The following is a 24,128-nucleotide window of genomic DNA, read 5'->3' on the forward strand; positions in this document are numbered from 1 at the left end:
CCGAAACCAAGAGAGGAGAAAGAAAGAAAATAGCCCGTCGGTTCGTAGGAATAAGTGTGTGTGTGTGTGTGTGTGTGTGTGTGTGTGTGGGTGGGTGGGTGGGTGAGAAGGCCAGGTTCTCCTCACAGGTTGGCCCCGAGCTTATTCTAGGAGGTGGTGGGGGCGTGTATAAACAAGGTTCCTCCTTCCATGTCCCCAATGTCCTCCATGTCCGCCAGAGCAAACCAGCTTTTGCTAAATACAAAGCGAATGAACCACCCCTTCCACCTCATCGTCCTGGATGCTGCCGGCGGGCTTTCCCTCGGGGGCATGTCCGGGGTGGCGCCCCCCCGCTGATAGGGGGTGCCTGGCCTGTCTACATACCTTGTTGTCACCCAGCGGCAGAGAGCCACTATCACCCACGGGTACCCCGGACACACCCCCACTTCACCCCTCCCGGAGGACATTGGAGGGAGGGCGCTCGAGACTGTGAAAAGAAAACTCTACATGGGCGTGTGAGTGTGCACGACCACGCCAAAAAAAAAAACATCCCAGCTCTCGGGAGGGGGAACGCGTGGCCCTGAGCAGCCAATGTGCAGCCGTCCGCTGGCCTTGTACATGTGGGACAAGACGAATGACCCAAGATGCCGATGATGGGAGCATATACGGAGTCGTGTTGAGCGCGAGAGGGATTCACATGGCAACTATCACATCATAGACTGCAGGTATGTACCACCGAAGAATGGTTGTACGTATTTGAGAGAGTTATCTTGGGGAAAAGGGAAAGGATGCCCATGAGTGCCGCGAACGGAAATGCACCGACAGGTACATAGGTTATCCAAATCCCTTGAGGTGTGCCAAAAAAAGAGGCGCGCATCGCAGGGCGGCACCCGGCGCCACGGCCACCTCTCCGCAAGCACCGGGAGAGCCCTGCAGGAGAAGATGGCGAGTGCGTCGGGGTTCGTGAGAGGGGGATGGATGTATGCATCCTTGCAAGCCCTCGGCGTGATATATGCTCGGTGAGGAACTGCAACCATCTAGAAAGAGGAGACAACAAGAGTTAAAGGAGACAGGAAAGAGAAGATGAGAATGAGAAAGGAAAGAAGACTCCAAAACCAGAGAAAACGTGTCAAGTCTATCTGCCATTCCTGCCATTTGCCAAAGGCCACCACCAATCCATCATTGCCAACCAAACCACAGGACCGACCAACCAACCAACCAACCCAAGCACCACAAAGGTCTAAAGGCCAACAGAAGATGGCAAGAGAAGGACAAGAAAGGGTCGAGAAAAAATGAAATTGTAGGGCAAGTGAGGTCGGAAAAAAGTAAAAGGAAGCCAAAACGAACAAAAAAAAAGCACAAGGAAAAGCGCCCCGTGAACAACCAACCCACACACAAACCGATCATGTTTTTATATCCCCCCCTTTTCACACATTTAGATGACTTTTTTTCCCTTCATGCCTTGCCCAACCCTACCAAACGTCGTGGGGATATCAAAGCGTAGAGGAAGGAGAGGCATACACAGGACGTCGAGAAAGGAAGGGGAAATTTGAAAAGAGGAAGGAAAGCAAACAAAGTAAGGAGATCCGTGCAAACACCAGGACAACATGGAACATAAAAGAGAGAATGAGGAGAAGAAAAAAGCGCTGCCAACCCACAAATGATTGATGCGAGCAAAGGAGGGACAAGGCGCAGAAAACATGGGACACCGACATGACACCACACATATGGCTCTGGAAAAGCACACAAGATGCGAAACCGCTCAGCTCGGACAAGATGCTGACAAGGAGAGGATGTGGGAGAAGAGAGAGGGCTAGAGAAGGAGTGAGTCCCGGGGCCAGAGTAGATGGCTCGAGGTATGTGTACACGTCCAGGTGAGCCGGACATAATGTCGCAGAGGAGACGCGGAAGGAAGAGGCCAACCCGAGCTCAGGACGACTCGGTATCGTCCTTCTTCTCGCTGCGGCGCATCCTCTCGTTCCACTTGCGCTTGCCCACGCGAGTCTCGAAGTGCGGGCTGACCGTCTTGACGTCCTGCATGAGCGACTCGATGGCGGTACGGGTCTTATTGCGGTAGCAGTCGACTGGAGGGATGGGGCCAAAAGCAATGTGTGTCAGCAACGAACCCAGAGTCGGCTCCGAACAGGACAGGATAAAGAGAGAAACACGGCAACTTACGGGCACGCTGGAGGAAGATGGTCCGGCCGGCAAAGACGCGGCTCTGCAGCCACGCCATGCGGAAGCCGAGGTCGTTGAGGCGCACCTCCTTGCCGCGAAAGACGCGGCGCATCCTCGGGATGGCCACCTCGCCCTCGGTGCCGTCCGACATGGGTACCTTGACCATGGACCGGCCGCGGGCCCCCGACGAGGCGCCCCTCGACGCCCGCCGGCCCTCGGTGTCGGTGGTGCCGTCGTCGTCGGCCGCAGCACCATCATCGGCGCCGCCCAGGTCGTCGACGAAGAACTTGGAGCCCGTCGGGCTCGGCGGCGGGCTCTGCATCTCGCGCGGGAAGTAGGAGCGAGGGTAGACGGAGCTGTTCTTGCGAAAGCTGTCGGGTATCTCGCGCGTGTCGACGCCGTCGAGCGTCACGCGCACCCGCAGCCGCGACTGCCGGTCGCTGTCCTCGACCAGGATGAACTTGCGCTTCTTGGCCTCGGGGATGTCCGGGAACAGGTCCTCGGGCTCGTCGTCGGCCCGGCTGTGGCGGCGGGCCGCGGCGACGGCGCTGCTGCTACCGCCGCCGCCGCCGCCGCCGTGGTGGAGGGTGTCGTGGATGGACGGTATCGACGACGACCCGGACGGCGCGTTGCCCGAGTAGCCCCCGTAGCCACTGAAGGTCTGGCTATGGCGGACGTCGTCCTGCGACCCCGCCTGGGTGGGGGCCTGGTGGTGGTGGTGGTGATGTTGGTCATCCGAAAAGGAGTCTCCATCGCCTAGAAACAAGGGGGTGTTAGCCGAAGGGTGCCAACCGTGGCTTGGCAGGGTGTGTGGAGCACAGTTGTATACAAGAGGGGGCATGTCAAGGGCGATGAAGTGACAGAAAACGGATACAAAAGCCACGGGTGCGCGTGCGAGCAAACTGAACAACAAAACTTGCGATACAGAGGAGCAGGCCGGGTCTGAAACAGCAGTGCCTATTTTTTCTCCCTTTCTTTTTCTCGGCCGGTGCGTGTGTATGATAAGGTAGTAAGGTATGCAAGACAATTTTGGATGTGAGTGAGGCAGCGTCTGCGGCAGAACGAGAGGGCTTGGTGGCAGAACAGGCCGGCGGGCATGCAAACTAGATGCGATGCAGAAGCCAAGCTCTCTCATACCAAGAGGCCAAATCGACAACGCGCACCAAAACAACAGAGCCCATAGACATGGCCGAGGACTAGATGGTGTGTAATGTACAATGCGTCTCACGTCACCCCCGACACTATATCTGCCGGTGACCTTCCGAGACGTGTTGGCTTTTGGGTGGCTGCGAGCGCTATTTTAACGACAAAGGAACGGGCTGCGCAGGTGTCTTCCGACGTCCGTATAAAACAAGTGGAGAGAAAGAAAAAAAACAAGACCCAGATGTGAGGAAGAAGGCACACTTTGAGAAACCCAAAAACAAAACCTGAAAAACGTCAAAACACAGGGAGAGAAAAAAGAATGAGACATGAGGATAAAAAAGAAAGAAAAGAGGATGAGAACTCGCAGCACAGGTATAGTGGTATAAATGTTGCGCGAAGGGAGTATCGTCTCAAGAAGCAATGAAGGAAAAGAAAAAGCCAACGAAATGTTATTTCAATCACATCTGGTGAAACATACCGACTTCTTCTCCGCTCCCCTGACCACTTCCGTCGGCGTGGGCGTGGTGGTGGTGTTGCATCTGGCCCATGCTGTTCATGCCGGGCTTGCCCATGCCAGCACCACCGGGGCCCATGGAGCCTGGAGCAGCCGACATCCCTGGCGGTCCGCCGGGGCCGGCGGGCATGTGGCCACCAGCGGGCTGCGGGTTCATCTTGGACCGGTTCGTCATCTTAGCCATACGCCGCACGCGCCGGCTCCGTAGCCTGGGGTCCTGGTTGCTGTTGCGCCAGCTGTCCACCGCCCTTTGGATCAGACCCCGCTTGCCTCGCAGAGGCGGGTTCAGCTCTGCCAGCGCCCAGCCCACTGTGTTGCACTCCGTCTCATACTGCAGCCTGTTGCCCCTGTACTGGTCCTTGGACACGCATGCCCTGGGGTACACGCAGTTGTCCGTCTTGAACTCGGGGGACAGCTCCTCGGTGTTTACCGACTCGACATCGCACCTGATGGTGTACTCCATCTTGACGCGGTCACGTGAGTACTCGAACGCAATCCATTGAACACCGTTCTGGTCTTGTCGCACAACCAAGGGAGTAGTAGCCGGGATGGGGCCAGGAGCCGCGTTGGGGTTAACCGCCGATGCGCCGCTTCCAACGCCCTGCGCGTTCTGCATGGGCGCACCATTCTGGGCGCTCTGCTGCTGGCCCATAGGTGACTGCTGCTGGCCCATTGGCGGTTGCTGCTGCATTGACGGTTGAGACATGGGCGACGGCTGGCCTGGGCGCTGTAGTTGGGGCGGCATGCTGTGGGCCTCGATTTTGGGATGCCTCGGGCTACCAGTCATGCCCTGTTGAGCGTGTTGTGTGGCGTGGCCATGTTGGCTCATCTGGTGCTGTGCGGCATTGTTGTGCGACATCATCATGCTCGGTTGCGAGGTCATGTTCTGGTGCGACTGCTGTGGGTGCTGGCCGTATGGCGAGGCTTGCGCCTGCGTGGGCATCGGCGGGTACTGCGCCTGCTGGCCATAGTACATGGACTGCTGGTGAAGCTGGGATGTCGGTTGTGCGTACATGCTCCGCTGCTGATCGTGGCCGGAAGGTGATGCGACAGAGGCTGGCGAGTTGGACTGTGGCGTATGGTAGGACATAGGCGGGTATGGAGGTCGAGGCATCGCGGCGGCCATCATTTCCGAGGTGTCTGTGACGGGGCGGGGCGAAAACAATACGCGTCAACTCCAAAGTACGGTACAGGCAGGTGTGTTGTGTGCGCGTGTGTTGTGTGCGCGTGTGACGTGCGTCGAACCAAGTCCCCTGTGTAACTGTATTCAGCCGGGAGGGAGGAGCGTCGACTCACCTGCGGATGTATATCCGCTAGTTGCACCGGGCGTGCTGTACGGGCTCTGCTGTGTGTAATAGGGTATGTCCTGGGCGTGCTGAGCGCCACTCGTCTGGGTCGGTTGCTGCGTATGTTGATGCTGGTACGAGTAGGGTGACGAGTGTTGCTGCTGCTGGGGAGGAGCGTGGGGATGATGCTGCTGCACAATGCTCGAGGGTCGAGGATGTGGCTGTATATGTGAAGGTGCTTGACCTTGCTGCTGCGGGTTGTGGGGATGATGCTGCATGGAAACGGCCATTAGTCCCTCACGAAGCTAAGCTGATTTGTGGTAACCACAGAATACGTGGTCATGGACAGACACACTTGGGGTATTTTATTTTCTTTCTTTGGGCAAAGTGTTGATTGGCAGGGGTGGCCTGCCGCCAGCGACCAGGGTAGCTGGCTGGGCGGGCTAGACCTCGGGAGGAAGGACGGGGATGGGGGTGAGCAAGAGTGTGTCGTGTGTGTGCGCACTCGCGCGTGTGGTGGGTGGTGGCCCCAGTGACTTGACGAGCACGCGTACTACAGCGGCCGGAAGCCTCCCACCTCCCAAGAAAATAAAACGGGGAAGCCTGTGTCGGGGGGCCGGTCCAGAACCGAATCCCTCGTCGCCACCAACAAGAACAGGGGGGCCCGTTCAGGAATCTGGAGAAGACCCCAGGGAGATCCTCCAGTTGCAGGGAAAATATTCGTACCGTTGGAACTGGCCGGCTCTTCCTTCACTGAATGCTGAGCTAAGACCACGCGGCTGTCAAAAAGGACGCGACGGGAGAGACTTGAGCAAAAGGAACAGGGCGCGACGCGAAGGTTTGTGCAAGATCCCGGAACGAATAGATGGACAGGTTGGATGGAGCAAGGACGCAACGCAGGGGATGGGCACGGTTAAAAGGCGTCCCCGGGAAGATACTGATTCGCAGGGTGCAAAGAAGATGGGAAGGCCGGAAGACGACCAGGGGGGTCAAAGTACCCGTGTAGCATATATGTGGGGATTCAATGACAGCGCGGTGATGGGGTTGGTAATGCGAGGGTGTGGTCGCGGGCAATAGGGGTAATAATATTGGGGCAGGTCTGATATAGCTCGATGGTGTGTGATGAAAAAAGAATTACAGAAAAGTAAATTCTTCTGTTCTTCTCATACCCTGGGGGTCCTAGCCCTGTCGTCCGCTGCTTGCCTGGAGGCGGCCTGTCTGGCACTTGGGACCATTGCTCCGTACGGCTACCGCATGTACCAGAGGGGCGGCCCCCCTCGAGACGTGTGGAGCGAATCAAGGATGGACCAAGGCATGGGCAGGACTCGTGGGCAAGGGGCGAGGCAGCCTGGCTTCCTATTGGCAGCCACTGGCCGTGTGCCCGAGTCGAGAAGCCACGGCCAATCACCACCATGGCCCACTTGGGAGGCAAGGGGGTGGGCAGGGGGCACAGGGGCGTGCGTGGGCGTGTGAGTGGGAGTTGTGTGGTCTGAGGTGGGTGTGGGGCGCATTGGGTGCATGCATGGGAGGCGGTGTGTGCGAGGCCCCCCGGCCACCCTCCAACGGGTGCAGGCTTGCGCCAGGGTGGCTGGCAGTCCTTGCCTCCGCAGGCCAAAGTCCCTGGTACCTCGCTCGGCTGCCTGTTGGACGTGCCGGACGCGTGCTGTAGCCGCTAAGCCCAACGGCTAATGAGAGGAACGGCTCTGTAGAGCGCTATCTCGCAGCGCAGCGAGGTCATTTGCTCCGTTGACGCCGGTGGAGGAGTTGGAGGAGCCGTTCCTTCTCTTTGCCCGCGCTCCTCGCCGCCCATCAAGACGAGACTGACCTGCGGCCAATCCATCTGAATCGCCGTGCTGTACCATCTGCCGCTAGGCTTGGCATGGGCCTCCTTGCTCGCAAGTGTTGCCTTTGAAAGCTGACTTGGGCTTGGTAGACCTTTCCAGACAGTATGCGAAAACTGCCAGAGCCACCAAGTCCAGGCCAGTAGATGCCGCTTTAGGCCCCAAATGGGCATGGTAGGCTTGTTGTCATATGACAGTGGGCGTTGTGCAATATGGATGCGCGAGCGTGACACTGAGGCTGCGTAGGGACTGAGGAGAATGAGGGGCTTGACAACAAAGCTGCGTCGGATCGCCGCTGCTGGTAGTGCTGTTGTTGGTGGCGGGCTCGAAAGAGGCGCCAGGGGCGTTTCCCAGCCCCGCCGCCGTTGCAAGCCCAGGGGTTCGTTGTCGACAACGTGCTTTTTTAGCCCAGGGCATCCGGGCCGGGCTGGCTTGGACAACCCCGACAGTTTCGCACTTGCGTGGTGGCTACTCAGTCACCGTCCGCGCCGACTCGAACCACTTCAGTAGCCTAGGCACCAGGAACGGCGGCTTGCAGCCGTGGATGCGGCAGCCCCCTCGTCCTGAGCTTTAACCAGCCACAGGAGACTAGACCAGGCTGTTGACTTGCGGGGGGAACACAAGTGCTTGGGTGGGTGTGAATGCGCACAATCGGATGCGCGTGCGCGGCCTCGTTGTGGTTCGGTGCTGGGCGGTACGGGGTGGTGCAGAGCGTGGTGAGGGTGATGCTTGTACACAGTACCAGGCGGGTCATGGGTTTGCCGTCGCAGGGACGGTGACTGATCCGTAAAATGGCCTTGCACCCAGATTTGGGACAGACTTGGTGCAGCCGTCCACAGTGCTGTGTCGCAGCGGGCGCAGACTAGCACTTTGTGAAACGGGACCCCCCCTGCAATCCCCACATGGCCCCTAGGCCCATCCCGGCCAAGCTTGCGACAGGCTTGCAAATATTCTGGAAACGATGGAAGCAACAAAAATAACGAAAGCCCCCAACAGCCGCGCTCACCGACCAAAATACCGTGACGTGAGCCTAGCTCTCACTTGAAAGGCGGCGAGAGCCACGCTCAGGAATCTCTGGTCGGCGCTTGTCATGGCGGATACCCCGGGATTTGCGGAACAGCGCCACACAGCGATTCACAGCTTGTTCCGCGCGACTTCCTGCCGTTGGGCCCGCACTTGACAGCCCACAACCGGCCGAGGCCGCCTCGGGACTACCGGGACATGGCAGAGGGTATAGTATATGGGCAATAAAGGCGGGATGACGATGTGATGGCCTCGACGACGAGTAGGGTAGAACGCGGACGAGACAGCGTGTATGTAGCTGGGAGGACAGATGGAGAAACATCATGGCAAGACACTTACCGAGTCGTTAGGCTCTTCTTTGAACTGGCCCGGGGCCTGGCGATGAGGAGCCATTGCCAATCCCATAGAGGCTGTTGTAGAGCGGTGATTCGGGCTGTCGGCGAAATGCATCGTCAGTGACTTGTTCGAGTCGTCAGCCGCGACGGTTGCATGCATGTATGACGGTGATGGTTTGTGTCTCCCAACCCATGGGTCCGGTCGGTTACTCTTGAGGGTTGCTCATGTACTCGGCGGTGGTGACCTCGTCCAGGTTGGTGTACTGATGTGATGGAAGTCGTGGTGTGGTGCCCCGTCCCATGGGGAGAAAAGTCGCCGGCATGGGTTGTACCGGCGCAACCCGAGCACCTGGGGGTGTGGGAGGGGAAAGCAGGGGCCGTACCATGACATTGGTCAACGGCAAGATGGACTCACGGTAGAAATGGTGTCGCTAAGTTTTGCGTCTTGTCGTAGCTCCCCTGCAAGTCAATGCTGGCGAGTCGTTCAACGGTATCGACTTGGACTGCCAGAGTTCGGCGAGACTGCGTGACGCTGCTTATCACGAGGTGGGTGGTGGCCGTCTTGCGAGTCTTTCTTGTCGTGTCCAAAAGCAAGCTTCCCGGGTTGAAACCAAGATGGTGGCGCGCGCTGATTTCTTAAAGCAAAAACAAAACCGTCAACACGTCTGCACCTCTTGATCCCTGGTGTCGATTCTGTCGCGTAGCCGTTTCCGCCTCTGATGTCGGCGACTTGGTGCAAAACGGAGCTAGCACCGCCCCTGGAAGAGGCAAAAAGGGAGGGAAAATATGTGATCTGCTGCCAGGATCAAAATAGAACGTGTGGTGTGCGGGAACCATAGAGGCGTCGACGGTGAAATAGGAGGAAAGAGGCTAGAAATTTGAGCAAATTCATGCGATACCTCAAGTGGAACTAGGGTGGAACGTTGCCGAGATTGAAACAGGATCGCTTGGACACCTGCAACACCCATGCTTGGAAAAGTCCCGAACGGGTGGCGCATCAGGACAGCACACCCCTGAAACGTAATTTCAGGCCGCAAGCGAACGAACGCGTACTGCGCACCGCGTTGCCCGCCGCGGCCGCCGAGCAGAGACCGACCAGCAGGAGGTATTGGGAAGGCTGACGAAGGGAAGAGAAACGAGAAAAAGAAAATAAAAGAAAATGTGAGGGGTGGAAAACTAAAGGGAACATGCACATACCGGCTTTGCGATAGGGTTGTGATGGACAGCGAGCGCACATACGAAAATATCGGTGGCACAGTAGCGCAGCTGGCTGTGGCACTGGCGGGACCAGGTATCTCTCTGCCACCCGGTCAGTTGGGTTCCTGTTGCCATGTCTCGGGCATGGCTCCCACGGACTGGGAGACGGGGCGTGGGGTGAGGTCTTACTTACAAGCAAGCCACCAGGCTTCAACGTCAGTGCTGGGGGGTTGATGCTCTATGGTGCGTGGTCTGGAGTTCTAGAGTTCTCGGAGCAAGAAACGGAGCAAGTCGTCTGTCAAAAACAAAACAAAAGGAAAGGAATATATTAGCCCATGTGCCGACCCTAGGCTGTCAAAACAAGTCCAGGCTTTGATGCCTAAGGTTGAATGTTGCGCTTGACATGGATCGAGGCCGGGGTGTGGGAGGGATGCATACGCTTGTGCACCTCTGATGCAGGGCGTCGAAGGGAAGAGGGGCCACCCCGAGGCAAGGGTAGATGCGGCGGCACCGACAGGTTTATGACGCAATGCTGAAGACGGAAGCGCGTCCGTTCTCAACTGTGAGCCTGGTTTAGACGCGCTCTTGAGTGAATGTTGGGACTGTCAGGGGATTATGGAATGGCCCCTGACAGACGGGGCCTGTGCTCGCGTGCGCGGGAAGGATGCTCTTGCGCCCGTTCTTCAACGACGGCAGGGGAGCGCGGGAGAGCAGGCAACCTAGACCTTGCCACCCAACAACATGACGGGGAGTATCCTCGTGCTATGTGGGATGGCTGCGGCCTGGGCTTTCTGGGGACGGGAGGGAATAAATAGCGGCTAAATACGCCGGTATCGACGTGGGCTCAGAGTGTGGCAGATTGGTAACGCGCAAGTGCGGCCGGCTGGCGAGGACAATTTCCATTACACAGAAAAGCGCCACCCGAGGACAACAGTGGGACGAGACCCTGGCCTTTGGACACACGAGAGGGGAGACAGAACGAAAGCTGCATGTGCTCACCTGAACAGACACTAGCAAAGCGCGAGAAATGATTGGGAAGAATCCGCATCCGCACAGGGCGATGGAGCCTCCGCACGAGGCGAAGAATATGGAGCACGAAATGTGCAAAGACGGGACAAGACAATGTGAGAAGGGTATCTGCTCCCAGTCCCGCCAGTAAACGAACGTCAGCAACCACAGAGCCATTGATAATCTCCTGCTTCGTGCGAGGCACACATGAGGCGCAGCGCCGTGCTGCACTGCGCTAATTGCCCTTTTGGGTGGGAATGTCGCCGCGTTGCTTACCGAGACGGGTGGCGAGTGCCTGTAGCTCAAATCCCGTCACAGGCGACAGATGATGTCCGAGCTCTGTGCTATCGCCTGGCGGACCTACTGTCAAGAGGCCGGTCGATCCAGCGTCGTGCTTTCTCGTCAGAAGGAGACCCGAGGCCGTGCGCGCGTGCCGCAGCTTTCTTTGGTGGTGGCACCGAACCCCCTCGTGGCTGAAAGATTATACGATCGGGAGCGAGAGCAGCCGCGATCCGGGAGAGACGCTCTCAGGACCTCGTGGGTGAGACCGACAACACACCACAGGCCTGCGGTGGTGGTGACTGGACGGGTGTCGGGTCCAGGGCAGCAACTGATTGGACCTGTCCCGGGCTGTGCGATCCGATTCCTCCTCAGATATAGTACGGGACCGGTGTGGCGAGCCCAGAGATCGAGGGACGGCAAAGAAGCAGTGTGGGCTGTCGGGCTGCTGGCGTCTGGCGTCTGGCGTGCGCACTCTCTTTTGTCGTCGTGACCCTCCTCGGCGTCGTTGGGCTTTTGTTGACGTTACTCTCGATGCCTTTCGCGATCACCACGGAGCAAATCCAAGATGGCACTGTTGGAATCACAGAATGGCTCGTGCCCAAAATGCTGCTGGACAGGGATTATCGTGGTCGCAGCCGTTGCAAGCCAAAAGCAAGTGACACAGGTATCAGAACGAATTCCAGTGCTGGGCGCCAGGGCTGTGCTAAGCAAATGGTTGAGAAGGCTCTGCCGGAGACGTAGCCAGGTTTTCCCTCTATTTTTGTTGTCGTCTTTGTACTTTCGTGAGAGGTAGTGGTGGTTGCCTTTTTTTTTCCTATTCTTTTTCATTACGTGCTTTTTTTTTCCTGCAGCTAAATTTCTTCCCAAAGAAGCTATCCGGCGGAAGGAGCGGACGACCGCCGATCATAAGGGCCGTGCACGCAGCCGTTGCCCGAGTCATGGATGTGAACCGTGCCAAATTCTCCCTAGCCCAAAGCCCAGTCTACCGATTGCACAAGCCTCTTGGTTATGGGGAAACGCAGGCTGTCTACGCATGTAAACTTCAGTTGAAAAGAAGAGATTGGTACCTGACCTGTCTTCTGACGGTAGGGAGACGAGCGGGCAAAGTGTGCACGAGGGATGGAGCTGATAGATCCCGAAATTGCGCACGCCTCACCCAGGACATTGCCTTGATGAAGGGATGGCTTTGTCATTGATGTGTGATGAAAGCCGGAGCACGTGAAGTGCTTCGTCTGTGTCGATCAACGGTCGTAAGGCGCCCGTTCGTTTTCGAGAACGAAATAACATACAGGTATACATAAATAGAACTTTGTTGTGGCCTACTCTGGTATTATATCGGCTCGTGACCTCGGCGATGGCCGCGGCTAGTCTATCCAGAAGCTATCTAGGGACCCATCAAGCAATTGAGACCAAGCCACTCTAGGCAAGGGGATGGGGGTGTATAGAACCGCCTTTGTCCACGGCTGCCTGCTGTCGTTCGCCTCTTGGGCCGCGTCCGTGAAAAGATACATCTCGATGTCACAAGAACCAACAGTCTCGACGAGCGGGGAGTAGTGAACCGACATGGGCCACAAATTCAAACCCGTGCAGGGGTAGCGGGAAGATGGGATAGGGTTGATCCAGAGCAAAAAAAAAACCCCTTGTATAGGAAAGTAGGATATTGAACGTTGCGACCCGTAAATTCTTCCTAACTAGGCCACATCCTAGCTACATTTTCCCCCATAGAAAAGCCCGCCAAATCGATGTATCGCTACCCTGCTAGCCAGACCCACAGCGTAACGTTTAATATTCTACTTTCCCTGTACTTTGCATCCCCGTTGGGGTTGGCTGGCCTGCAGGGCGAGGATGGAATGTTTTGGGCCGGACCCACGGGCAGGAAACACTCAGGGGGCCAAAAGCGCAGGGTGCAGGAAGTTGGGCGCAGGACCAGAGGTGACGGACAGGGATAGGGCAGGGAGTCAATCCTGGTGGCCCGGGATGCTGGGCCCAGGCTTGCAGTGTGGGATTCTAGCGGGGCGGGTGGATTCTTGGGCCAAAATTAACAAACAGAAAAGGGAATGGACGATGCTTGGGGTGTGGGCTGCAGAGTAACCCTCATGTTTCTCTTGGCCATCAATTGGCCAGGGTAAATGTGGCCTCCAAGGCAGACTGGAATATGCTGGGCATTGCTATTGGGGGCACGGTGCTCCTTCGATATGAACAGGGCTCAGCCCCAGTGACGTTCTCCATACAGCAAGGCCAACGGAAACGGTCTCAAATCTACATTTGCATGATATGTGCCTCTAGCTCCATGTATGTGGATGGGTGATGGGAATATGACAGGAAGCGTGGCGTCGAGGGGTAGAGATGGAGGAGGGAGAGCAGACAGCCGTTGGCACAGCCTCGGACGAGAGCTGCAAGGCCGATGTGACAGCTGCGGTTGGTGCATTTTTTCCCAGTCTAGGTCCGCCGCTGATCATCCTGCAAATGTGCACGAACCATGGAATACGCGCCGGCGGCGCCTTGATGGAAACGGCTCGCCCACTTTCGGTTGAAGGAATGCGACACGACCAGCCGGAAGAATAACATTGATATTGGGTGGACACGGCTGGGAGAGCGAGCGGCGGGGAAGAAAAAAAAACACTCATCTAGTGGTGTGGGTGGTCTGAGCTGTGATGTGTGGGAGACAAAATAATCGCGCATGTTGACGCAAGCAACTTTGGGAGAGAGAGAGTATCTGTGTCGTGTTGACGTAGGTTTCTCCTCTCGTGCCCCTGAGGTCGGCATACCTCACTCCATCTTGCCTGATCCTTCAAAAAAAACTTCAAAAAAAAAATCAAGCGAAAGCACCTGCGGCTGTAAATGTGCATCATCTACGCACAGTGTCTCAATCTCGTTTGCTTCTACTCTTTTCTCCTCTCTCTCCTCCGTCTCGGCTGCCGCTTGGTGGGAATTAGGGGGGCCGGCACCATCAATTTTGATGTCAGCCCGCGTTAAACAGGTGTCGGGTTCCGTTTCGCAACTGCCAAATGGCTTCTCCTGGAACTACTGGCCGTTATGGCATGCCGGTACGAGCACGGATTGGAAACGCCACTGAGAAGCATGAACCTGCGTGGCAATGCTATTTTGGGCGGCGGTGTTCTTGCTTATTTTTCTTCTTGGCCGGTTGTTTGTCGCCATCAGTCCAGAACCACTGGACTGGCCTTGATACATCCGGTTCGTTCATTCGTGCTATAAATGTCCGCCTAGTTAAATGGCAGCTGCCAAAGCAGCCCACGGCAAACCATTTAGTCGCTTCGTGGATGTGCATTACCCCATGCGTTTGCATCGGGCGCGGCTGCACCAATCCTTGAGCCGGCAACTCGAGAGTCCGTCTGACTGGGAGCGATTCTCCCAGGCGTGGCCTGCGCCCACCCATCCGTTCGCGCGCATCGTGAGGACCCATGATGACCACAGGGCCCTGCAGCCCATTCACCGTCCCGCAGATAATGGACGGGGGATGACCAGGCCCGGCGGGCTAGAGCGCGGAGAGGGACGAGGATGCTGCACAACGGTCGTCGACGGGCGGGCACGAATGTCTAGGGGGTGTGAGGGGCGCAAAAGGCTGGGTTGACCAGGGCTGCTGCATTATTATGCAGGCCCTCCCGCTCTGCTGGAACGGGCTGGGGACTGGGAGGGAGAGGCCTTGCTGGCAGTCCCTGTCGCTCCAAAGCCATCCCGCCCTCCTGGTCGCGGTGTGGTGGGTTGTCCCACTCCGTGAACCTTGCTCCTGAGTCTCTTCCCTTGTCTGGTTTCTGCCCGCAGATTTGCCCGCCTGGCAGGCCTTCTCCGAGCACCTGGAGTGTGGCAAGGTACGGCGGGCGGGGAGGTCAAGAGGCCCTTGATCCCGAACCTCCACATCCCGTTCAGGGGATAATTGATGGCCAACGCACGCTTTTTGTCGGATGGTCTTTTTCGTGAGTTCGATGGGATCAATTGATTGGTGGGGCCGCGACAAGCGTATCAACCGCAGGCGCTGCCACGAACGGTAAGTAGAAGCGACAGCTCGGCGCTGGCGTCAGTTCCTCTGGGTGGTGCATCCCACTGGTGCGCGTCCCAATCTCCCCGAGACCAACGGCACACGCCAGATTGAACGTCACATTTGGCTCATCTTGTCAGGCAGTTGGTCCAAGCGCGGTTGAAGAAATACCCAGGACAGGTATTCACCAAAGTTCCGCGACAAGGAGAGGGCAAAGCCAAAAAGGAAATCCGCACAGTTACGAATCAAACAATACTTCCTGTAACACTAGACAGAAAGCAATTGCGCTGCCCAATTGTGTCGTCGGTCGCATCCATCTGACTTTTACGAGCGTTCGGGTGGGTACTTGACTTTTCTTTTCCCCAATCTGCAATGTGGGTCCCCTGCCAATCGGCCAAAAATTGGCAAGGGAATTACACAAAAGGGGGCCTGCGCCGGTAGCATCCCCGATTGCAGCGTCAAGGTCACCGGTACCTTCCCATGACGGTGGCTTCCCCTCCTCATTGCCGCTGCAGATTGGAAGGAGGGGCGTGCAAGATTAGGGGGGACCCTCGCTTATTGCCTAACCATCAATCCACCCACCTGCACGGCGGGGCGGGCGATTCTGCGCTAGTGGCGGATGGAGCTGGAAGCCCGCTAGTGAGATTGCCGCCACGCCCTGGCGCGGGGGTGCGTCTAAATAACGTGACCGTTCGATTTCGCCGGCTGGCCCACCTCCAGACCGAATCAGACCAGCCCGCAAGACTCTGTGGTGGCCTCCTGAGACCAGAAGTCGAAGCCGAAGCCATGGCCAGGTGGGGATGTCTTGTCAAACAAAGTTTCCACACCGTTGGAGCCTGATGCGACGGTACCAGTTGCAGCGCGCAGAGAAAAGGAGCTCGGCTGGTTCCATCCCGGACGCCGCAAACAACAGTCCAACCCCAGCTTGGCCTGGGTGATCGGGCTCTGGATGCAAAAAGACCGACCGAGCCAGAAATAGAAGAAACAAAACAAACGCCAACAAAAAAAAAAAAAAAAAAAGAAAAAGAGAGAGGAGGGGTGGTAATGTGCCCGTCCGAGTGGGGGGAAGAATGGAATGGGTCGAGTACGAGGCGCCGGAAAGGAGAGAGACGCCGAGTGTGAGAGAAGGCAAACAACCAACGCCGCCGATCCGACAGAGCACGATGCGATGACAGACTGACTCGGCCATCTGTCGCCTCGGCAAACACAGCAGGAAGCCGGTCGTCTGGGCTTTCAATATTACGGCAGCCGGAGTGTCCGTAGGTGTGTGTGCATGTATGTTGCTGCACGGCACAGGCAGGTTGAGCTCATCACGAATGGATCTCATCTCGCTCTTCTCCGCAAAGCTGGTGCAAGCCTCTGTGGCCATCTGGCCATCAATCTCCAATTATGCATATACCTCTATCCACAACGGTGAGGGAATACGGACGGCTCGCGGGAGACACTTACCCGGCCCTGACTGATCGATCGGACTCGGGGTGGAACTGTGGCATTCTGCCCGCCGGCTGGGTGCCTGGGATTGAGGCCAGGAGCTGCACGTTCCCCCACATGGCAATGAAGCTCGCTTGAATTGTCGGATTTGGGCTTGGTAGCCGCCCATCTCTAGAGATGTCAATCTCGCTGGTCGTGCCTGCTTGTTGCTTGCTCGCTCCTTTCCTCCCTGTTCTGCCACTCCCACCTCTGCGCCTGCCTCCAGGGCAGATTGACGCTATGCCAAATCCAAGAGGGCGATCCATTGACTCAAGACCAGTCTGATCAAGGCGCCCATTTGCCCGCTTTTGGCAGCCTGCTCCGCGCCTCTGCGTTGGAGAGCTTGGACCCCTTTCTTTTCTCACACGCTCTCCCTCCTCTTCTCTATCTGCTTTACCCTCGTATTATCTTTCTGTGCTTGCAATGTTTTGCTCTAAAACGGAAACCCGGCGGCTTGACCTCCTCCGCTCGCCTTGGCTTCTCGGGTCTTTCTGTCTCACCCCGCTCCTCGAAACCCTCACCGATACTCTGGTGACTGGCTGTTTCAATCCGGCCGGCCACCGCACCGGCTTCGTTCCGTACACCCGGTACCCCGTCTTCTCCTGTTCCTCTTTGCTTTTTTGGGCGTTGCGCTTTTCATGCGCTGGCTTCATAAGGGCGTGAATACGGTAACGGTCGGTGTGACGTGTGTCTGCCTGCCTGCCTGCCTGCCGGAGCCTAGGTAGCCTCGCGAATCCATCGCCTCGGTGCTACGGCAGTCCAGCCCCAGTCTGCCGCCGATAGGTCTTGGTTTTATGACATGGAATCCTTCGAGAGATCGCAGACCCTTCCCAGAGGCCAATGGTCGCAGAGCAGGACATGGGTGGCGGCCGCGAGATCTGGCCGGCCCCCCCTTCACGGCCTCCCCCCTGTTTCAACCCGCTCCAACAGAAAGCTCAGAGACCCATCGCCTCATGCAAGCATGACCTTGGAGCGAGCCGCGCTTTCCAGGGGAAGCCGCCTCACCTACGAACCGGGGAACGTCCGTCTTGTCGTTCTGCTGACTGTCACCAGCCTTTTGGTGCTGCTGCGCTGAACCTGCCCGCCTCTCTGACTCCATTCCCTCCGCCTTTGCCCTCACCCTTGCCCTCACCCTTGCCCTGTCCAGCACAGGATGTGTTGCCAGCCCTTCCTGGCCAGCGGCTGCCCGCTGCCCGCTGTCCGTCCAGTCCCCTGTCCGCCCGTCCCCCAGAAACGGTTGTGCTCATTCTCAGCCCTATAGCTTTTTGCATGCCCTCCATGTCCCTGCACAAACTCCTTGATCGCAGACGAACTTGCCGTACCCAAGTTCAGATGGCACGCAATCATCACGCTCCGTGAACTCCCAAGAGGGGCTGGGCCCTCTCTTGCTCTTGAAAGCTCATGACGATATCAGATCTGTTTTCGTTGCACGTTCGCCTTACAGCTCGCACATCTGATGGTGCCACGCAATCTTCACAAACGCCCCAAACTCAAATTGGGGGGATGTCGGGATTTCTCATGCAGCCAAGGGCGTACTCGAGAGGCACCCAAATGCAAAGGCGCATCCCCAATTGCCAATCACTGTCGAATTGGACCCTCCTTCACGGTCTGCAGGAAGGGGAAAAAAGCAGGGATTTGAGCTGGCTGATGGGGAAAGCCTCCCGGTGTTGGAGAAGCAGGAGACCACTTGCTGTTGCAGGCATGACCGGATGCTGCAACCCCCACGACTCTTGGGTGGCGGGCGAGAGAAGGGTGTGTGGAATTCAGACGCCGATCCGTTTCGACTTTGCACAGTAAACCGGCCGTGAGGGCATCCATCCCGAAAAGAAATGATCATGATTTTTCCGCCCAAGGGGCAAGAAACAAAGGGAGGAAAGAGAGAAAGACCGCAGCCACGCCATACGCATGTGATACCACGTCGTATGGGTTCCTCAAAGGTCCGAGATTGACGCTGGTTGTCAGACGTAATGATTTCGAGCATGGTATGGAAGTGGCGGAAGTAGCTTGCCTGTCTCCCCGTTCGTTCTTCTCTTTTCCAAGCTGCTCGTTTACTCCACCCATATCGCCGATCACTAACGGCGGCGAGGGGGCCAGCTGGCTCCTGCCGAATCTCAATTTCCCGCCTTTTCTTCTGTCTTCTGTTCTTCTTCTCCGCCGCACCCCTTGTTACTACGTGTTTGCCGCTATGCGCGGGAAGCCAGGCACCCAGGCAGATACTAGGTACATGGGGGAGAACATGGGCCTTCAACTCTGGCCCCCAACCCACCTAAAAAAGAAGGTGGTGACAAGGGGCAAGCGACACGCAGTTGATTTGTCTGTTCGCAGCTTGACCGCCCAACCAGCATGCGGGTGCTAGCGAGGGTTGAGCTGATGCCCAGGGAGAGAGGTGAGCGTTGCCGGCAGGCAGGCCGGGAACAAGTCCCGGCTCGGGTCTCGCTCACCGCACGATCTGGTTGACATGAAGGCAAAAAAAAAAAAAAGAACGGATGGCTTGGGAGATTATCGGTGGCCTTCTCCCTTGCTGGCTTGTTCCAGCCATGATTGCAACGAGCGTTGTGATTCCATCCACAGCTCGGTTAGTTGACTACCCAATCGCAAGGCGCCAACGCAAACGAGCCATTTTTTTCTTCTCTCCCTCACATCCATCACACCCCCCTCCTTTCCCTCCATCCGTATGCTCTCCGGCTCGTTCCCTCTGATATGTCCCCCACACCGCCAGACCGAAAGGTCAAGCAGCGGGAATATTGGGGGCGTGGTGGGCTGAAAAACGACAGGTCTACCGGCCGGAAGGCGCGGGTTCCGCCCTCTTCCATTATTGGCCTCGTCGCTTTTTCTCGCCCACGCCCCCAACTTATTATACCTGAAGCAGGTATTTTTCAGCACGCTGCATGATTTGCTGTTCCCTCGCTCGTGTTTGGAGTCCGCTAGAACCGACTTGGGAGGCCACTCATTCCCACGCCACGCCGCGCTCTAGGCTATACGTCCGTGCTCGCTCGGGGGTGGTTGGCTGAACGGCGATGGAACCAGTACGAGAACAAACCCGGTTTTTGTGACTCGTAAGAGTCCGTGCTGTGTTTTGGTCTGTGTGTTTTTCTTGCCGGCTGTGAAAGCGGATGGCTCTGCGTGACAATCACCGGTTTTCCCTCACAAACAACAGTTGCCGGAATCATGTCCCGAGCCTTGGGCTGGAACGTATCCTGCTGCAGGTCTCCGGCTCGCTTGCGCTTTCCTACTTCCGCCCGCTTGTTCTTCTTTCTTTTGGATGTGGGTTGATGCATCCTCGGGTTCTATTTTGTTTTCCTCTCAGCCACGCTCCATGAAACTCCTTAGTGGGCTCAACGGCTAGCGCGGCCGGCAAGTTGTGGTGCAGTCCCGCCCTCCTGTCCCTTCCCCCTTCCTTCTGCTGCCACAGTGTTGTAATTGCAGCTCTTATCGGTTCTCTTGCTTCATGCGTCCTCACCGTGTTTTCCCAATGATGCGCGGTCTAATGTACGCGCATGTATGCATGGCCTGATGTTCGATACTCGAGATGGGTTGAGTAACATTATAGCTCAAGAGAGGCCCTCCCATCGATATGTTTCCCCCTTCCCCATCCCGCCCATCCCATCCATGCACGGCAGTCAGCGCGCGCGCGCGCGCACCACAAGGACATGAACACGCACAAGACCCTGGACGTACCGCCTTGCCCTTGGAGGCGGCAACGCAGCAGTTGGGACCGACGGGCTGGCGGGCGCGGGGGCAAGCCCTCGCCCTCCCCTCCCTCCCTCTCAACCCCTGCCCACGCTAGCTTCCGTCTCTCCCACCAGGCCCCCAGGAACAGGGTGACAGGAGGAAAGAACAGACCAGGCCCCCAAATGTGATCAGGGGGTTTCCTATCCCCATCCCTGTCCTTGTCGAAGCCAGCCTTTTTCTTTTCCGTTCCTGCTTCACTCTGGGTCTGTTGAATTATTTTGGTACCCGATGGAGTAGCGTCACATCCAAACACACGCAAAAAGGAACCCCAGCCTTTTTTTTTTATCCTATCTTTTCTCTCCCCCTTCCTCTGCACTCCCCCAGCTCCACCCACAGTTCAAGGTTTGCCAGGGTCACAAGGGCAAAAGAGGGCGTGGTCCGGGCTACCACGAGTTGACCTGTTCAGGGGCCCCTTTCCCTTGCCCCTGATGGGTAATGACCTTGCATGACACCTGGAGGGTGACATCGGTGGGCACGGGTCTACCGGGATGCGACGCATCTTGAGTCGGGCACCAAAGACGCGTTTTGCTTCCTTTGCGGCAGCTCTGAGCATCACGACATGGTTTCTGAATCTTGCCTTTTTTGGTCGTCATCAAACTGTATTTTATTTATTTATTTCCAACTGCACTTGGCTCTGTTTCTGCAAGGGGCTTGGATTCACCCACAAATATGCACAAACACGAGATAGTGTATGAGGAATGGCTTTCTCCTAGCCACATTGAAATTGGCAAATGCATTCTGCAGGTCGCATGCAGGATTTCGTTAGTGCGTTTCCGGCCGACTCGCGTTCTCATGTTCTTTTTTGCTTCTGCCGAGGGCTAAGAGAGGCGGTGGAATCTCGGGGGGCAGAAACGGTTCATCCGCCGGCCGCCTCGCTCTGTGAATGAAGGAGAATCATGATGGAGCGAGCCTCGCCGCCAAGGAGGGGGGGGGGGCTCCAGCGCTGCTAAGCCGGATCGAGAATAGGGCGTGATGCTCCTCGTCGTGAAAGCCCAGTCGGTATCAGGCGGACCTGCTCCTCGCCCATCCTTGCCGTGGCTTGATGCCGTTGAGAAAGGAAAAGAAGTGCAGCAGGCGTTGGCCTCACTCTCCCTTGCAGCCGCTAGACGCCCCTCCTCCACTCATGCCGTGTCGTCTCCCTCCCTCCCATCCCCCCCTTGTTTGTCTGGAGAGGCTAAGGAAGGCGATGCCGCAAGCCGCGGTTGAGATCTTGTGTGTGTCGAGAACGGAAATTGGCACGGGATGGATATTTTTTGGGTTCATTTCGTATTGAGATTCTCAGGGGTGGCGGGCTAACGTCACCCATCGTTCAGTCGGCCGAAGATCTGCTTGCCCCATTTGCTATGCCCGACCGGGCAAGAGAGCCGAGGCGGGAAAAGCAAGGCTGGGCAGAGAGAAGAAAATAAAACGAAAGATAAGCGGTAATACCTACTTGCCTAGCCCTGAAGGGACTGTGCAATGTGACGGCGGGTGACACTGACGTCGATGTCAGCCTTCTCACCGAGCTGAACCGGCGCCGTGACACAGAGCGGCCCTAGACCAGCGCTCCCCAGCCAGCTCCGTCACACCAGGCAAGAAGAATAATAAATAAAAGTAAAAAATAGAAAATAAAATAAAAACGCCACCACCACCAAGAGTATCAGCGTGCCCAGGCAACAGCCGGCGGCCATTTTCCTTTTTTACCGTTGCCCGCGTTTGCGTGACACAAGCAGTCTCAAATGGGCTTAGCTAGGAGGTGGGAGGGAGGGGGCAACCGTCGACATCAGGCCTTGGTGTTGTGGCCTTGGAGCCGGTTGGGCAGCACGGCCAGGCTGGGGACTGACCTAGGTACCCAACCTACCCACTGCCTCCCTTCATGCTTTGCACTTGCTTTCCGTCCTGGCCCCGTGAAACCTGCAAAGCTTTTCTTAGCACCGCCGGACAGGTGACCCGGGCCGACTATCGATCCTGCAAGGCGGCGCCTAGAACGCCGCCATCGGGAAACGTGGCTGCATCCTCGGCCCTATGACCCGGGTCAAGTGACACAGACGGGGAGGGCCGGGCGCCGGGGCGCCGGGACCGCCCCCAAGCGCCTCTAAGCCCGGCTAGCCGGATTTCGGACACCCGCCGTTGCGGCCATGCTAGGCTGTTCTCTGTGACTTCGAGGGGGGGCATAGGATAGGCTTTTTGTGATACTGGCTCTGCCTCTTCTAAAGTGAATTATATACAGCATTGGGGCGCAGTATACATTCGTTTCCTGTCCAATCCCATCTCATGATTTATATTGACATCCGTAGCGGTGGATATACAGATGCTTCCTACGGATGCATTTCGAGTATGCTAGCTGTAGTTGCTGTAGCCAGGTGTGACGGCACATAAAATGATGAACCGGGCGATGGTTGTATCTTGGTGACACTGATTGAATATTTGCATTCACTCGTGCCTTGCGCTTCTTGCTCACGAAATTGTCATAAAAAAACCCTCGGATATTGGAACCCAGATATGGGAGGTAGGATGTCGACTACGCAATATACTCTGACAATGGTCGAATTGCTGGCTTGTCAGGCTGCGAGGTCGTTTGGACTGATATATCAGGTGTCATCAATATGACTTTATGGTCAAAGTAAAGTCAGATCGCGTTGGGAGTCACTCAACTTGGTCCAGGCAAATCAACTCGACCTGACCCTCCGTGCTGTGGATTCCTGCTCCTCGACCACAATCCTGCTATCTACATCGTCTGGGCTCCGAAAGGGCTACCTGCCTCTCCTCCGGCGACGTCGAGGCCAAACCAGGTTTCACGATGGTGCCCACCGAGACCCCGCCGCAGCCATGCGTGACGCCCTCACCTCTCCTGCCAACCCTTCGAGGCGAGAGTGATTTGGATGAGTGGGAGGATCTCTTGATCAAATTCCTCCGAGCGAAGAAGCTGGAGCATGTCATCAAGGACCCACGAAGATACCCAGGCCCTCCGGCCCCGGAAAAGTCACCCACCGGCAAAGAGCGCCGGAACACGGGAGCAACGGAGGCCGTGCTAGCTAGCAAGCAAATCGAGAAGAAACCCGAGAGGAATGGCGCCAGACCCGGCAGTAGCAGGAGCGCCAAGAAGACGGAGGCGATTCCCAAGATATCGCTCGAGTTTCTGGATGATATCCTCGGAGGCTCGAGTGGGGGAGAGGCTGGCCCATCGACTACAGCAGACACACAGGACAAGGGCAAGAACGGGGACGACGAGGCGCCGGCGGAGGTGGACGGGGACACCAGTGTCGACGCGGCCCGCGATGGCGGGCTGGAGCGAGCCCAAGTTCTCGTCCTCCTTGGTGCCTCCATCTCTCCCGTCCGACACTGGCTTCTCAACCAGGGATGGGATGCCGGCGAAACGGACCCGGCGCGCTACTTCTGGTCAATAAAGGACGCCTTCTCCCGCAACGCCTCGGTGAACGGCGACCTGGAGATCAACGAGCTGAAATTCATCAGCAGCACGAGCTTCGACACCATCCGCGCGTTCCAGGACCGCCTCCAGTATCTGCGAGGACGCATGCTCCTGATCGGCCATCTCTCTGGGTGAGTAGCGGCACCTCTTTAGCCCATATCCGCCTCCCCCAACTTTGATGATTTCTAATGAGGATGCTCCGATTTGGGCGTTGCAACAGGGCCGAGGGCGACACCAAGATGCTCTGGTATGCCATCGACGGGTTGAAGAAAACCTACCCCGAGATCCACGCTCGGCTCGTCAAGGACTTGTTGGCTAAGGAGGGCAGCCCCAGGAAGCTGACCTGGAGCCGGCTCATGATGCAGCTGGCGCACATGCACGAGAGAAAGGAGAAGAAGCGCGAGCCGTACTATGCTCTGATGCGCAGTTCTGGCTAGGAAGGAACATTGGTAATGGAAGCTACGCGGTGTTTGTCGTGGGAAGAAGAACGGACGTGAAGAAAGATTGGATGTTTCCGCTAGCTTTCTGATAATGGGCACTCGGACAGACAACACCCTGTTTTACGGATGGAGGCAGTGTCCAAAGGAAGCCTCGAATATAGGCACGCATTGCAGTCTCATTGCCTGATTTGTGTGAGCTTTTTGGTGGTGGCCAGCTTCTTCATGGCCCCGCTGGTGACTCCTCCACGCAGAGCCCAGTTGAGGCAGGCACGATCGCACCTTCCGTCGCTCGCG

The 24,128-nt window shown here is 57.1% G+C and overlaps 6 protein-coding genes across 6 annotated transcripts; 3 read left to right on the forward strand and 3 right to left on the reverse strand.

Moving 5' to 3' along the window:
- Positions 1-698: 698 nt before the first annotated feature.
- Positions 699-4,928, reverse strand: GGTG_11474 (hypothetical protein; the record flags this gene model as incomplete). The annotated part of the gene is made up of 3 exons (XM_009229365.1): positions 699-2,063; positions 2,158-2,913; positions 3,779-4,928. 3 exons carry the CDS (start codon positions 4,926-4,928, stop codon positions 1,909-1,911), a joined length of 2,061 nt encoding a protein of 686 aa, XP_009227629.1. The 3' UTR covers positions 699-1,908.
- Positions 4,929-6,772: 1,844 nt separating this feature from the next.
- GGTG_11475 (hypothetical protein) lies at positions 6,773-8,459 on the reverse strand (the record flags this gene model as incomplete). Its single annotated transcript, XM_009229366.1, has 2 exons — positions 6,773-7,372; positions 8,304-8,459. The coding sequence occupies 2 exons, from the start codon at positions 8,457-8,459 to the stop codon at positions 6,773-6,775; spliced, it is 756 nt and encodes a 251-aa protein (XP_009227630.1).
- A 2,087-nt stretch (positions 8,460-10,546) lies between these two features.
- GGTG_11476 (hypothetical protein) lies at positions 10,547-11,709 on the forward strand. Its single transcript, XM_009229367.1, has one exon. The coding sequence runs from the start codon at positions 10,830-10,832 to the stop codon at positions 11,274-11,276; it is 447 nt and encodes a 148-aa protein (XP_009227631.1). The 5' UTR covers positions 10,547-10,829; the 3' UTR covers positions 11,277-11,709.
- A 2,372-nt stretch (positions 11,710-14,081) lies between these two features.
- On the forward strand, positions 14,082-14,725 carry GGTG_11477 (hypothetical protein; the record flags this gene model as incomplete). The annotated part of the gene is made up of 2 exons (XM_009229368.1): positions 14,082-14,350; positions 14,404-14,725. The coding sequence occupies 2 exons, from the start codon at positions 14,082-14,084 to the stop codon at positions 14,723-14,725; spliced, it is 591 nt and encodes a 196-aa protein (XP_009227632.1).
- Positions 14,726-15,509: 784 nt separating this feature from the next.
- On the reverse strand, positions 15,510-21,110 carry GGTG_11478 (hypothetical protein; the record flags this gene model as incomplete). Its single annotated transcript, XM_009229369.1, has 11 exons — positions 15,510-15,728; positions 15,961-16,129; positions 16,233-16,641; positions 16,754-16,868; positions 17,263-17,465; positions 18,168-18,519; positions 18,894-19,113; positions 19,402-19,540; positions 19,932-20,190; positions 20,384-20,582; positions 21,073-21,110. 11 exons carry the CDS (start codon positions 21,108-21,110, stop codon positions 15,510-15,512), a joined length of 2,322 nt encoding a protein of 773 aa, XP_009227633.1.
- Positions 21,111-22,636: 1,526 nt separating this feature from the next.
- GGTG_11479 (hypothetical protein) lies at positions 22,637-24,010 on the forward strand. Its single transcript, XM_009229370.1, has 2 exons — positions 22,637-23,525; positions 23,615-24,010. Exons 1-2 carry the CDS (start codon positions 22,765-22,767, stop codon positions 23,829-23,831), a joined length of 978 nt encoding a protein of 325 aa, XP_009227634.1. The 5' UTR covers positions 22,637-22,764; the 3' UTR covers positions 23,832-24,010.
- Positions 24,011-24,128: the final 118 nt, after the last annotated feature.

The sequence above is a fragment of the Gaeumannomyces tritici genome, assembly GCF_000145635.1.
Source record: "Gaeumannomyces tritici R3-111a-1 unplaced genomic scaffold supercont2.7, whole genome shotgun sequence".
In the NCBI taxonomy this organism is placed as follows: Eukaryota; Fungi; Ascomycota; class Sordariomycetes; order Magnaporthales; family Magnaporthaceae; genus Gaeumannomyces; species Gaeumannomyces tritici.